General features: G+C 46.8%; 1 protein-coding gene across 1 annotated transcript in view; it reads right to left on the reverse strand.

Moving 5' to 3' along the window:
* Positions 1 to 12825, reverse strand: part of IGFBP7 (insulin like growth factor binding protein 7) — a 62007-nt gene that overhangs the window by 1152 nt on the left and 48030 nt on the right. Inside the window, exons 2-4 of the mRNA XM_065597446.1 lie at positions 10230 to 10339; positions 3036 to 3152; positions 994 to 1120 (exon numbers count right to left, since the gene is read on the reverse strand). Of these exons, the coding sequence (XP_065453518.1) occupies positions 994 to 1120; positions 3036 to 3152; positions 10230 to 10339 (354 nt within the window). The remainder of the gene's footprint in view (positions 1 to 993; positions 1121 to 3035; positions 3153 to 10229; positions 10340 to 12825) is intronic.

A 12825-nucleotide genomic window follows, 5' to 3' on the forward strand; every position in this document is an offset into this window, starting at 1 on the left:
TCATTTCCTAAAGGTGAGAAGGAGCTGCAGTAATTTGTGGCATACATATGAGGAGAAATAAAAGTATCTTTGTGACTATGGCGTACTATCAAGTCTGTGCCATGGTGCATTCTAGTACTAGCATTGTCATTAACAAACAGCAAAAGCCTATCACTTCCCTGACCTGTTTTTGGACAGTTTTCAGTTGTCCTTTAAAAAGCTAAATCATTAGATGCATGTATCCCCCTGCATTTGTGATGATGGATTTCTAAAAAGAGGTATAATATGGCCAAAACCAAGCACCTTTAGCAAAGGGCATAACTTAATTATGTTAGTGTCTGACTTGACCCAATTGATGGTGGGAGTCATTTTATACTCTTGCTTTACTGCTGGACAATATTTGATTTTTTTTTTTAAACACATCTTCCAGCTATTGAGATGTGCCATTTAAAAGAGCACAAGTCTAGAACCTACATGAATGGATTACATACACTAACCTATAAATGTGTGTGATAAAGGTTGCTAGGATGGAAGATGATCAAGGCTATTAGGACTACATATATTGGCAAAATAGTCCTGCTGTTTTTGGAAGTGTTTGTTTTTAAAGTCTTTTATACAACTTGAAATTCAGGTTTTTTCAGATAACATGGTGGCTGGAGAACTAATGAAATCACCACCGTGCCCTGAAAGCTGAGCTATTTGGAACAGAAGGGATTTTTAGTCAATGTTTTAACCTTTACCTAGTTAACCTCCAATACCTAACACACATTTTGGAAAAAGCATGTCTTTAATAAAGATGCAACAACCCAATTCTCAGCTATGTGTGAGCTCTTACACTAGAGACCTCCATGAGTGCTTCACCAGAACCAGAAAGACTGGGTTTGACATTGGAAATATCAGCACGCTACAGCTAACAGTTTTAAATGCAACGTTTCAGGTTGTTCTCTTATATCCTAAACAACCAAAGGGCATAAACTCCATTAAAAAAAAAAAATCTTTGCACATATTACCTACCTTTAGTTAGGGGTATTTCATGTAAGTCATTGAGGACAGTAATTCGTGCAGAGGCTGTAGCCTCTCCTTTGGAGTTTGATGCATGACACTCGTACTCTCCAGCATCCGCTTTACTCAAAGGAGAGATCTATGAAAACAAGCAGCATGTATCCTTGTTTACTACAGAGGATTTGTTCTCCAGTTACTTTGTGTTACTGTTGGGTTGTATAACAGCACTAAACAATAGCACTAGTAATAGACTCAATACAGGTAACTGATCGAGTGGGAATTAGCAGTTGGAGACTGCACATGTCCAGAATATTCCCTTGGCCACCAGTATGGAACATGCAATAGTTTTGTTTAAAAAAAATTGCATCATAAACTGAAGTTTTAAAAAGAATGAGAATTTATTCCCTATTAGCAAAGAGAGCACAAACCTCAACCCTGACTTCTTTCAATGGAGTCGAAGGGCCAGCGGTGGCTTCAGTCAGCCTGACTGGGTCAGTAGTAGTTTGCTCTAGTTCCCAAATCAGATAGGTGGCAGTATCCAACTACACTACAGCAAGCACTCTGGTACCTGTCCTGGAGCTCAGTGAATCAATCCACTCCTCATTTCACTCTGTCTTCCACAGCAGGATTTGCTTTAGCCAGACTTCAAACCTTTTTTGTGTTTGCTTAGGTTTGTGTCTGTGATGTTTTAGAACTGCCTGTTGTCATGGAGAGGGAGGCAGGAAAAAGCGGTAGCCATAATGCTCCTCTCCGGGAAGGTGCCTCATCATATTTCTGTTGGCTCAGTAGCGTATTTGCCCTGCTCCAGAGCTTTCTCTGCCCAAGCTTCCACCTCTGTTTTGGCGTAGAGTGTAAGCTAATGCCTTTGAGTTCCATTCCCCAGCCACCACCTCATTTGGCAGCTGAAGAGATTGCACAGTGTGGTCTGTTAGTGCCAAAGCTTATCTACTTGCAAAGTCTGTCACCCCTGCCCTACTGTGCCATCCTCTCTGCTGGCTTCCCTGCGGCTGCTCTTTCCCCTCTCCAATCCATTTCCATGCATTACAGCTCAGGCCCTAGGATGCTGCTCCAGTTGTCACACTCCCACTTGAGTAACTCCCTCTATGAGAACAGTTCTTTAAAAAAAACAAACCATCTTTTAACTTCAAGTTTTGAATGTCTGGGATGCAGATTCCTGAGAGTTAGCATCTCTGACCTGTGTCCTCAAGGAATGTGAAGAGCGAGGGTTTTCTGTGAACTCCAGGACAGACCAGTCCTGCCATGTTCGCATAGCAATCCTCAGTCTGCGCTGTAGGACATGGAATCAAGTGGAAGTAAAGGTCTCTGCCCCTTTCCTCTTAAGTAAATGTCTACCAAGCAGTTCAGAGTTCTTTGAGGAGGGCATCTCATCTGGTCAAGCTTGTAACTATAGGGAACAGTCTCTTGAGCTGTACAGACTTGATTGGAAAGCGTGCCCCAGCAAGACAGGTACAAAATATAAACAGTGCTTGAGAGAGGTCAGGCTGATTCTGGCTTGGGTTTGTGGGGCTCATTGAAGTTATGAGAGTGACTCTGTCTCTGTGGAGAGGGAGTGTCTAGTGTAGTGCTCCGTCTTGCCCTATGCTCCACAAAAGGTAGGACAGTAGTGCCCTGATCTGTGGAGAATTCCACTCCCATGTGACCTTCACCGAAGGTCTCCGGTGCTAACAATCCCTGTCCTAGCTACCTGCTGTGCTGCACCTGTTGATGGCAGGATTTTACAGACTGTGCAGAAGGAGAGGTGGTCTGTCATTTCAGTCTGGTCCTATTCCTGAAAGCTTTTAAACATCCTGCTCTTCCTCATTGTTTTCACACACATTTTGCATGGGTGTAAATAACTACAAAAGATAAAAGCAAAGAACTGGGCCAACTGAATGCATTTAATCTTACTCCTTGTCATACATGTCTCTGCTTTTTAACTTCAACCAAGAAAAATACTGCACCTACTCCATTGTAATTTCCCAGTATTATGCATAGAAACTTGGATCTTGCCAAAAAGTTATCAGAATTGTATATGAATGTGCACAAGTACTTACCAATACCCAGCCAGTCACTTCATGTTTCTCAGGGCCGCCACGGGTCTGGATAGCTAAGTTGTCGCGGTCTCCAGGCAGGAGCTCCAGCCTTTGGACACCAGATTGTCCCCTTATTATCTGAGCAGGAATATTAAGAGTCAAGTTGTCAGTAGTTTGATGAGATTGCCATCGTAAATACCTACAATACCTAAGCCCCAAACCCCCTAAAGCCTTGTCTACACACAAAAGCTGTCTGGATTTAACTAGACCCATACAGTTGGTGTGGTTATACTGATTTAAAGATGTTCCTACCACTATGGCTATTCCTATAGGGAAAGAGAATGATCTATACCAGTATCTGCATCCTGATGGGGAGGTTTGTACTGGTATAACACTACTGATAAAAAGAAAAAAATCACACCTCTAACTGACAGTTATATTGGTACAGCATCGGTATGCAGGCCAGGCCTACGACAGACTGTGGCCTGCAGAATACATGTGAAAGTTTTACTGGTGTAACTAGTTTGAGTAAGGGTGTGATTTTTTTTTTTTTTTTTTTTTTAACCAGTAAAAGCCATAGTGTGGATGCATGGCTATACTGTTAAAGCACCTCTATACCAGTATAACTGCGTCCCTACCAGTGAGGGAGTCTATAGTAGTTAACGCTGTACAACTTTCTAGCTTAGGGTATGTCTACACTATGAAATTAGGTCGATTTTATAGAAGTTGTATTGCATATGTCCTCACTAAGCACATTAAGTCGGCAGAGCGGTGCACTGTGGGTAGCTATCCCACAGTTCCCGCAGTCTCCGCCACCCATTGGAATTCTGGGTTAAGCTCCCAATACCTGATGGGGAAAAAACATTGTCATGAGTGGTTTTGGGTACGTCAGTCACCCCTCCCTCCGTGAAAGCGATGGCAGACAATCGTTTCACGCCTTTTTTCCTGGGTTACCCATGCAGACACCATAGCACGGCAAGCATGGAGCCCGCTCAGCTCACCATCACCTCTGCTGTTGTGGGCAAGTCTACTGTGGGGCCTGCTATGATCCAAGTAGCTAATGCAATCATTGATGTTCTGTTATCAAGGGTAGTGACTCTGGGAAATGTGTGGGCCTTTTTAGATTTTAGGTGCATCATATTCCTGTCCTTTGTTGCTGGTGAAGAAGTCTTGCAGCCGTACATTCCAGTCCAGTCGGCGCTGTAACACCCCATAGGACTTCTGTGGTTGACACATGTAACAGCTCCAGGGCTCTTGCTCTTTTGCCTTGGCCGAGGTATCTTGCCCTACCTGGACCTCCAAACATTTGACACAGAAGCACCTGCAGCAGCTGGCATTGCTACACAGAGCAGCTCCTTGCCTTCACAGCAGACAGTGCAGTAGGACTGCTAACAGTCCTCGTCGGACATGTAGCTTGGCCGGGGGTTCTGCGAATGTCTTCCCTGCCCAGCTCCTAGCAACCTCCAGGGCATGCTGTACGGCTCCGCTGCTTCCGCTGCAACTCTGCTGTCCTGCAGCTCTGCTCTCCTGCTCCCTAGCGACGAGCTAGGAGGATCCGTTCTGGTCCTCCTGGGTGCTGCTGGCAGCAGATGGTGCAGTTGAACTATCAACCGTCCTCGTCCACTGCTTCTGCTGCAACTCTGCTCTGGGGATCCGTTCATGAAGCCTGGACAGCAGTAAGGAGCAGTTCAACTATAGGCTGAGCAAGTGCAGAATGGTGGTAGAATGTGCCTTTGGACATTTAAAAGCTCGCTGGCGCTGTTGGTCAGACCTCAGCACAACCAACATTCCCATTGTTATTGCTGCTTGTTGTGTGCTCCATAATATCCGTGAGAGTAAGGGGGAGACGTTTATGGTGGGGTGGGAGATTGAGGCAAATCACCTGGCATCTGAATATGAGCAGCCAGACACCAGGGCGATTAGAAGAACACAGCAAGGTGCACTGCGCATCAGAGAGGCTTTGAAAACCAGTTTCATGACTGGCCAGGCTTCGGTGTGACAGTTGTGTGTGTTTCTCCTTGATGCAAACCTGCCCCCTTTGTTGATTTTAATTCCCTGTAAGCCAACCACCCTCCCCCCTTCGAAATAAAGTAGCGATTGTTTTGAAACCATGCATTCTTTCTTTAGATAACGGACAAGGTGGGATGGGGGAGGAGGGAAGGACAAGGCCACATTCTTTATTGTAGCCACACAAAGTCAAACTGATTGAATGACAAAAACAACAAGGAGTCTGGTGGCACCTTAAAGACTAACAGATTTATTTGGGCATAAGCTTTCGTGAGTAAAAACCTCACTTCTTCGGATGTATAGAGTGAAAGTTACAGATGCAGGCATTATATACTGACACATGGAGAGCAGGGAGTTACTTCACAAGCGGAGAACCAGTGTTGACAGGGCCAATTCATTCAGGGTGGATGTAGTCCACTCCCAATAATAGATGAGGAGGTGTCAATTCCAGGAGAGGAAAAGCTGCTTCTGTAATGAGCCAGCCACTCCCAGTCCCTATTCAAGCCCAGATTAATGGTGTTGAATTTGCAAATGAATTTTAGTTCTGCTGTTTCTCTTGGAAGTCTGTTTCTGAAGTTTTTTTGTTCAATGATAGTGACTTTTAAATCTGTAATAGAATGACCAGGGAGATTGAAGTGTTCACTTACTGGCTTATGTATGTTACCATTCCTGATGTCCGATTTGTGTCCATTTATTCTTTTGTGGAGGGACTGTCCGGTTTGGCCAATGTACATGGCAGAGGGGCATTGCTGGCACATGATGGCATACATAACATTAGTAGATGTGCAGGTGAATGAGCCCTTGATGGTGTGGCTGATGTGGTTGGGTCCTCTGATGCTGGTGCCAGAGTAGATATGGGGACAGAGTAGACAACGAGGTTTGCTACAGGGATAGGTTCCTGGGTTGGTGTTTCTGTGGTGTGGTGTGTAGTTGCTGGTGAGTATTTGCTTCAGGTTGGGGGGTTGTCTGTAAGCGAGGACTGGCCTGCCTCCCAAGGTCTGTGAGAGTGAGGGATCATTTTCCAGGATAGGTTGTAGATCGTGGATAATGCGCTGGAGAGGTTTTAGCTGGGGGCTGTATGTAATGGCCAGTGGTGTTCTGTTATTGTCCTTGTTGGGCCTGTCCTGTAGTAGGTGATTTCTGGGTACCCGTCTTGCTCTGTCAATCTGTTTCCTCACTTCCCCAGGTGGGTATTGTAGTTTTACGAATGCTTGATAAAGATCTTGTAGGTGTTTGTTTGTCTCTGTCTGAGGGGTTGGAGCAAATTCGGTTGTATCTTAGGGCTTGGCTGTAGACAATGGATCGTGTGATGTGTCTTGGATGGAAGCTGGAGGCACGTAGGTACGTATAGCGGTCAGTAGGTTTCCGGTATAGGGTGGTGTTTATGTGACCATCACTTATTTGTACTGGAGTGTCCAGGAAGTGGATCTCTTGTGTGGACTGGTCCAGGCTGAGGTTGATGGTGGGGTGGAAATTGTTGAGGTCCAGGTGGAATTCTTCAAGGGCCTCCTTTCCGTGGGTCCATATGATGAAGATGTCATCAATGTAGCGCAAGTAGAGGAGGGGCACTAGGGGACGAGAGCTGAGGAAGCGTTGTTCTAAGTCAGCCATAAAAATGTTGGCATACTGTGGGGCCATGCGGGTACCCATAGCAGTGCCACTGACTTGAAGGTATAAGTTGTCCCCAAATCTGAAGTGGTTGTGGGTGAGGACAAAGTCACAAAGCTCAGCCACCAGGCTTGCTGTGGCCTCATCAGGGATACTGTTCCTGACAGCTTGTAGTCCATCCTCACGTGGAATATTGGTGTAAAGTGCTTCTACATCCATGGTGGCCAGGATGGTGTTTTCAGGAAGAACATCAATGCATTGTAGTTTCCTCAGGAAGTCGGTGGTGTCTCGAAGATAGCTGGGAGTGCTGGTAGCATAGGGTCTGAGGAGAGAGTCCAAATAGCCTGATAATCCTGCTGTCAGAGTGCCAATGCCTGAGATGATGGGGCATCCAGGGTTTCCAGGTTTATGGATCTTGGGTAGCAGATAGAATACCCCTGGTCGGGGTTCTGGGGGTGTGTCCATGTAGATTTGTTCCCGTACTGTAGCTGGGAGTTTCTTGAGTAGATGGTGTAGTTTCTTTTGGTATTCCTCAGTGGGATCAGAGGATAGTGGCCTGTAGAATGTGGTCTGTTGCTTGGGCCATCCTCTAGAGTGGAGTGGCTGGGTGCCCGGAGCCTCCCCCCTGTGTTCTTGGGCGTCTGGGTGAGGAAGGTACAGAACATGGGGAGGAGGGTAGGCGGTTATATAGTAGATGCAGCGGGGGTCTGTGCTCTTGTTGGCTTTCCTGCAGCTCCAACACATGCTTCATCATGTCCGTTAGCTTCCCCAACAGATGCTTCAGCATGTCTGTTTGCTCCCCCATTAGCCTCAGCATCACGTCCTGACTCCGCTCTTCCTGCTCACTTAATTCTTTCCTGGCCTCTGCTGTGCCCTCTCAGTGCAGGAGGACTGCATGAGCTCAGAAAACATGTCATCGCGAGTGTGGTTTTTTGCCTTTTAATCTGCGACAATCTCAGGGACGGAGATGATAGGGGAGTGTTTCTACGCTCTACAATTCTGGGGGGACTGCATGGCCACCTGTGCTGCTGAGTTTGCCACGCTGACCAAACAGGAAATGAAATTCAAAAGTTCCTGGGGCTTTTTCTGTGTACCTGGCTAGTACATCGGAGTTCAAAGTGCTGTCCAGAGTGATCACAATGGAGCACTCTGGGATAGCTCCCAGAGGCGAATACCATCGATTTGCGTCCACACTACCCCAAATTCGACCCAGCAAAGTCGATTTTAGCGCTACTCCCCTTGGGGAGGATTTTAAGAAGTCGATTTTAAGAGCCCTTTAGGTCAATGGAACGGGGTTGGTTGTGTGGACACAGTCATTTTTAAATCGCCCTAACGTGGCTAAATTCAACCTAACCTCGTAGTATAGACCGGCCCTTATTAGGCAACTTTCTAGCACTCAGCATTGCCCCTAACTCTGTTCCCACTGAAGACAGTGGTAAAATGGCCACAGACTACAATGGGAGCAGAGTTAGGCCAGCGCCTAGCACTTCGGAAGAGCCTACCCTAAATGCCTGAAATGGTGCAAGTACTTGTATAAAGATGGGAAAAGGTTGTTCCCTGGGCTGTCCATGGTGGCTGCTGTCTGTTTTTCAGTAGCACCTACAGTCCACAAGGCCAGAGTTTCAAAGTGTTCAGCGCCCAGCAGCTCCCATTGTCCTCAGTGATAGTTTGGAGTGTGGGGCTGGATTCTCTATTCTCAGTGGAAGCTTCAGGGTGTTGAGCCCTTTTGAAAAAACTTGGTCTTTGGGCTCTGGAGCAGTGGGAAACTAGCACTGCACATGCTGTTACCAGGGCAGGGCCCATGGCACGTGACTTTCCCAAGGAGAATGGTGCACAAAGTAAACCAAAGGCAGCAACCAGAGCGTCTGCTGCCCTAAAACCGATGTTTTCCAGATGGCCATGGGCAAGACTGGCAAAAAAGGCTTGTCACTGTGAAGCTTCTAGCCACTTATGCACAGTGCATAGCCACACTATGACCAGCTTAGCTGAGAGGATCCTTGATAGAAATGTTGCCTGGGAGCAGAAAACCACACCCCTTTGTTGATGTGTAGTTTGTGTTTTTTCAGCCTTTTTGGTGCTGAGGGAGGAGATAACAAAAGATCTGCCTCGTTAATCAGCAGTGAAGCTAATGGTGTACAAGCTACACCTGGCAATGTGCCATACAAAGTTCTACAGTTCAGTTGGTAAATGTTATTCCTTTCCATGATTATTTTGTTTACAGAAAACAGCAGCTTAATTCTGCCCTTCCTGCAAACTCCTCCCATGCAGTGCTCTAGTAAGTTCCTGAGAGTGCTGGTGAGTGGCATGTTCAGTTTCCTGTGAGAGGAGGTTGTCGTTTCTCTGTGCCAAACTTTAATTGGTGACACTGGAGCACACAGCTAGGTGTGGAGCTTTAAAGGTCCACTGAAGATCTGTCTGACAACGTACACCACGGCTGATTTCACTTACTAACAACAAGGTCTCCTATGTCTGTAGTTGGCCCTATTATTTAGGTGGGTCACTATTTGAACAATTTTCCTTAAAATGTTTTAAATATACATTATTTAAATTGATTGTAAAGGGCTATAAACCATCAGAGGTCCCAAGAGCCTGTGGGTTTGAGAAAACTTGAAAAGTGATGCAGTCTGCACCATGGCACTTTTGTTTTAATTTTAACCAGCACACGCTGTTTGAAATTTAACACCAAATCAAAGTCTTCTCTCTATCCTATCACTTCCAAAGAGGCAGCAAAGCAGGAGGCGCACATGTGAATGTATGGAACCTGCCTTGCTTTGGGCTTCAGGCTCCTATGAGGTCCCAATGCCAGATTCCGATGCAGTTTCTGGAGCTGAACATGACTGTGCACCTTTCTTGCTATGAACTAATGGTGAAAAACAAACCTAGGCCACCAGCGTTATCTAACCACACAGCCCAGGAGCAGCGTCATCTCAAGGCTAACAAAAGAAAACAAAAACACTGCAGGATTACTATGACTCTGACCTGGGCACACAAGGCCAGTGTTTTCAAAGCCACAGGCATGTATGAGCATAAAACAGATCATTGGGAAGCATTCTTTAGCTACTCTTAACACCAGTCTTTAATATGGCAAACCATAATTGTGTTTCTCTTATCAGCATAAACAAAAGTGCAAAAGAAAAAAATATTGGTTTTGGGGGGCAGAAGGAGGAATTCAATAAATCCAGATTGGGGAGTGGGAATGGGAAAAAAAGATGTTCTCTTTTTTTTTTTTTTTTTTTTTGCATTGACCAGAGAAACTCACTGTAAACACGCCCTTCTGCTGGTGGCCTTTGCTGTAGCCTTTGTCTTGCAATTGCTGTCTAACAGGCTTAGCTCTCCTTTTGAAAGTGCTACAGTTCACAGGTGGTGTTGGATTTGGTAACGCATTCGGTATTTTTCTCATCCTTGCACGAATGGGACTGCCCTTCTTTCTTGCCACTTTAAAAGCAGTGCAGAGCTTGCTGTAAATTGCCTTTCTTTTTTATGGACTAGTTCTCTCTGCTCCTCTGCCATCTCCGCCAAGAGGTGAAGAATATCGTACTATAGTAAATAAAAATGGCATAATCCATGCTACCCATGAAAAACAGATCCCGTGCCACTGACCTTATTCCAAGTGAGCACTGGGGTTGGAATGCCCATGACTTCACAACTCAGGTAAATCTTTGCTCCAGTGACATTCCACGTTTCCTTAGGGGGAGTCACAATGGAAGGCCCTGAAAAGAGAGAAAGCCTTTAAAACAGGTGACTCCAACTTGATGTCTGGTTCCCTGCTTCTTGTTTGTTCCCAGTTACATTCAGTAGTTTTTCAGTGCCAGGACTCTCTAATACTATTATAGGCAGGTTTGGTAGCTCCACCCAATTAAGGTTGCCCAACACTTCCCATTATAAGACTCTGTTTTCAGTTGCTTATGACTTTGCCAAATTTGAACTGTTTGGGCTGAAATTTTCCAGACTGGGTGTCTGCCTCAGGCTGAATTAGTTTGGAAAATTTCAGCCAAAATGGTTCAGCTGCTTCTAACAACAAAAATAGGGGAAAATATGTTGTTTTACCCACATTAAAAAATTCAGGTGACATTTTCATTGAGATGGTCTAACACCTCTATGCTTTGGAACAGGGGCTTGAAATTTGGCAGGGGAGTGACCTTTGTGTCAGGTATGTGCCTTTTGCCATCCCTATGAAAATTTGGCCAAGTTATAAGCCTTGGAAAAATTACAGTTTTCACATGCTCAGTCGAGACTTGCTAGAGTTTACCATCTAAAACCTTCTTAGATTCTGTTCACACTGAGCATGCTCCAGCCTGGGGACACGGGGGGCTGGGAAGGACTTTCTCTGCAATTGCAGCTTCCAGCTGCTCTGGGCTGTGCGGGGTTCCAAGAACTGGAACTGAGAACAGGGGGCCTGACTCTCCAGTGCTCTCAGTGACCCCTCCACTGGTGCCCAGGTAGTGATTTGAATGGTGACAGAACAAGAGTTGGACTGGGTGTGTGTGATCCGAACAGCATCCCAATGCAAGAGGGCAAGGGGCTCCCTGATAGGGAGTGTCAGCTGGTCTGAGCAGTTCAGTGTACCCCAACTCATTAATGTCATAACCGGTGTCTAAAAGGTATCATGTAAGATACCAATAGAAATCTAACAACATACTGATCATTAATATTATTGCGAAGTGTGAGTATTGAGGTCAAATTCAAAATTACAAACATCCTGGGAATTATGTTCTTAAAATATGTCTGCCAGGCAGGGCTGAAAGTACCCCATTCTAGACAAAGGAATGTGGTTCAGCTATCTTGAAGGTACTTCCAAGGTATCACGGAATCCATTTACATACAAGGAAATAAAACCATCAAGCTAACAAGGGGAAGAGATAATCACTCAGAATCACGGCAGGGAGAGGAGACTGCAGGAACAAATCAATCTGGATTTTAGCAAACACCAGGGAATCGCCTTTCTCACAGCTTGAAAGAACTTTACTAGGGCAGGAGCAGGCGACCTATGGCACGAGCGCCAAAGGCGGCACGTGAGCTGATTTTCAGTGGCACTCTCGCTGCCCGGGTCCTGGCCACTGATCTGGGGGGCTCTGCATTTTAATTTTTAAATGAAGCTTCTTAAACATTTTAAAAACCGTATTTACTTTACATACAACAAAATAGTTTAGTTCTATATTATAGACTTACAGAAAGAGACCTTCTAAAAATGTTAAAATGTATTACTGGCACGTGAAACCTTAAATCAGAGTGAATAAACGAAGACTCGGCACACCACTTCTGAAAGGTTGCCGACCCCTGCTATAGGGGGTAGTAGGGTTGCCAACTTTCTAACCGCACAAAACTGAACACCCTAGCCCCGCCCCTTCCCTGAGGCCCCACCCCTGCTCACTACATTCCCTCTCCCTTGGGGGCTTGCGCTCCCCCACCCTCACTCACTTTCACTGGGCTGGGGCAGGGGGTTGGGATGCAGGAGGGGGTGAGAGCTCTAACTGGGGGTGAAAGCTCCAGGGTGGGGACAGAAATGAGGGGTTCATGGTGTAGGAGGGGGCTCCGGGCTGGGGCAGGGAGTTGGGGTGAGTGAGGGGGTGAGAGCTGGGGGTGCGGGCTCTGGAGTGGGGCTGGGGGTCTTGGAGTGCAGGACGGGGCTCCAGGTTGGAGGTGGGGCTGAGGGATTCGGAGTGTGGGAGGGGGCTGCAGGTTGAAGCAGGGGTTGGATGCAGGAGGGGGTGAGAGCTCTGGGCTGGGGGTGCAGGCTCTGGGGTAGGGTTAGGGATGAGGGGTTTGGGATGTAAGAAGGGGCTCTGGGTTTTGGGGGTGCTCAGGGCTGGGGCAGGGGTGTGGGTGTGGACTTACCTCGGGCAGCTCCCAGTCAGTGGCGCAGCAGGGCTAAGGCAGGCTCTCTGCCTGTCCTGGCTCCGTGCTGCACCCTGGAAGCAGCCAGCAGGTCCAGCTCCTAGGCTGGGGGGGAGAGAAGGGAGCCAGGAGGCTCTGTGCGCAGCTCTCACCCACAGGCACCGCCCCCCCAGCTCCCATTGGCCATGGTTCCTGAACCTGCTGTCCGCTTCTGGGGTGCAGCGTGGTGACAGGACAGGTAGGGACTAGCTTGCCTTAGATCCACAACACTGCCCATCGGACTTTTAACGGCCTGGTCGGCAGTGCTGACCGGAGTCGCCAGCGTCCCTTTTTGACCGAGCGTTCTGGTCAAAAACTGGAC

The sequence above is a fragment of the Chrysemys picta genome, chromosome 5 (genome assembly GCF_011386835.1).
Source record: "Chrysemys picta bellii isolate R12L10 chromosome 5, ASM1138683v2, whole genome shotgun sequence".
Classification (NCBI taxonomy): Eukaryota; Metazoa; Chordata; order Testudines; family Emydidae; genus Chrysemys; species Chrysemys picta.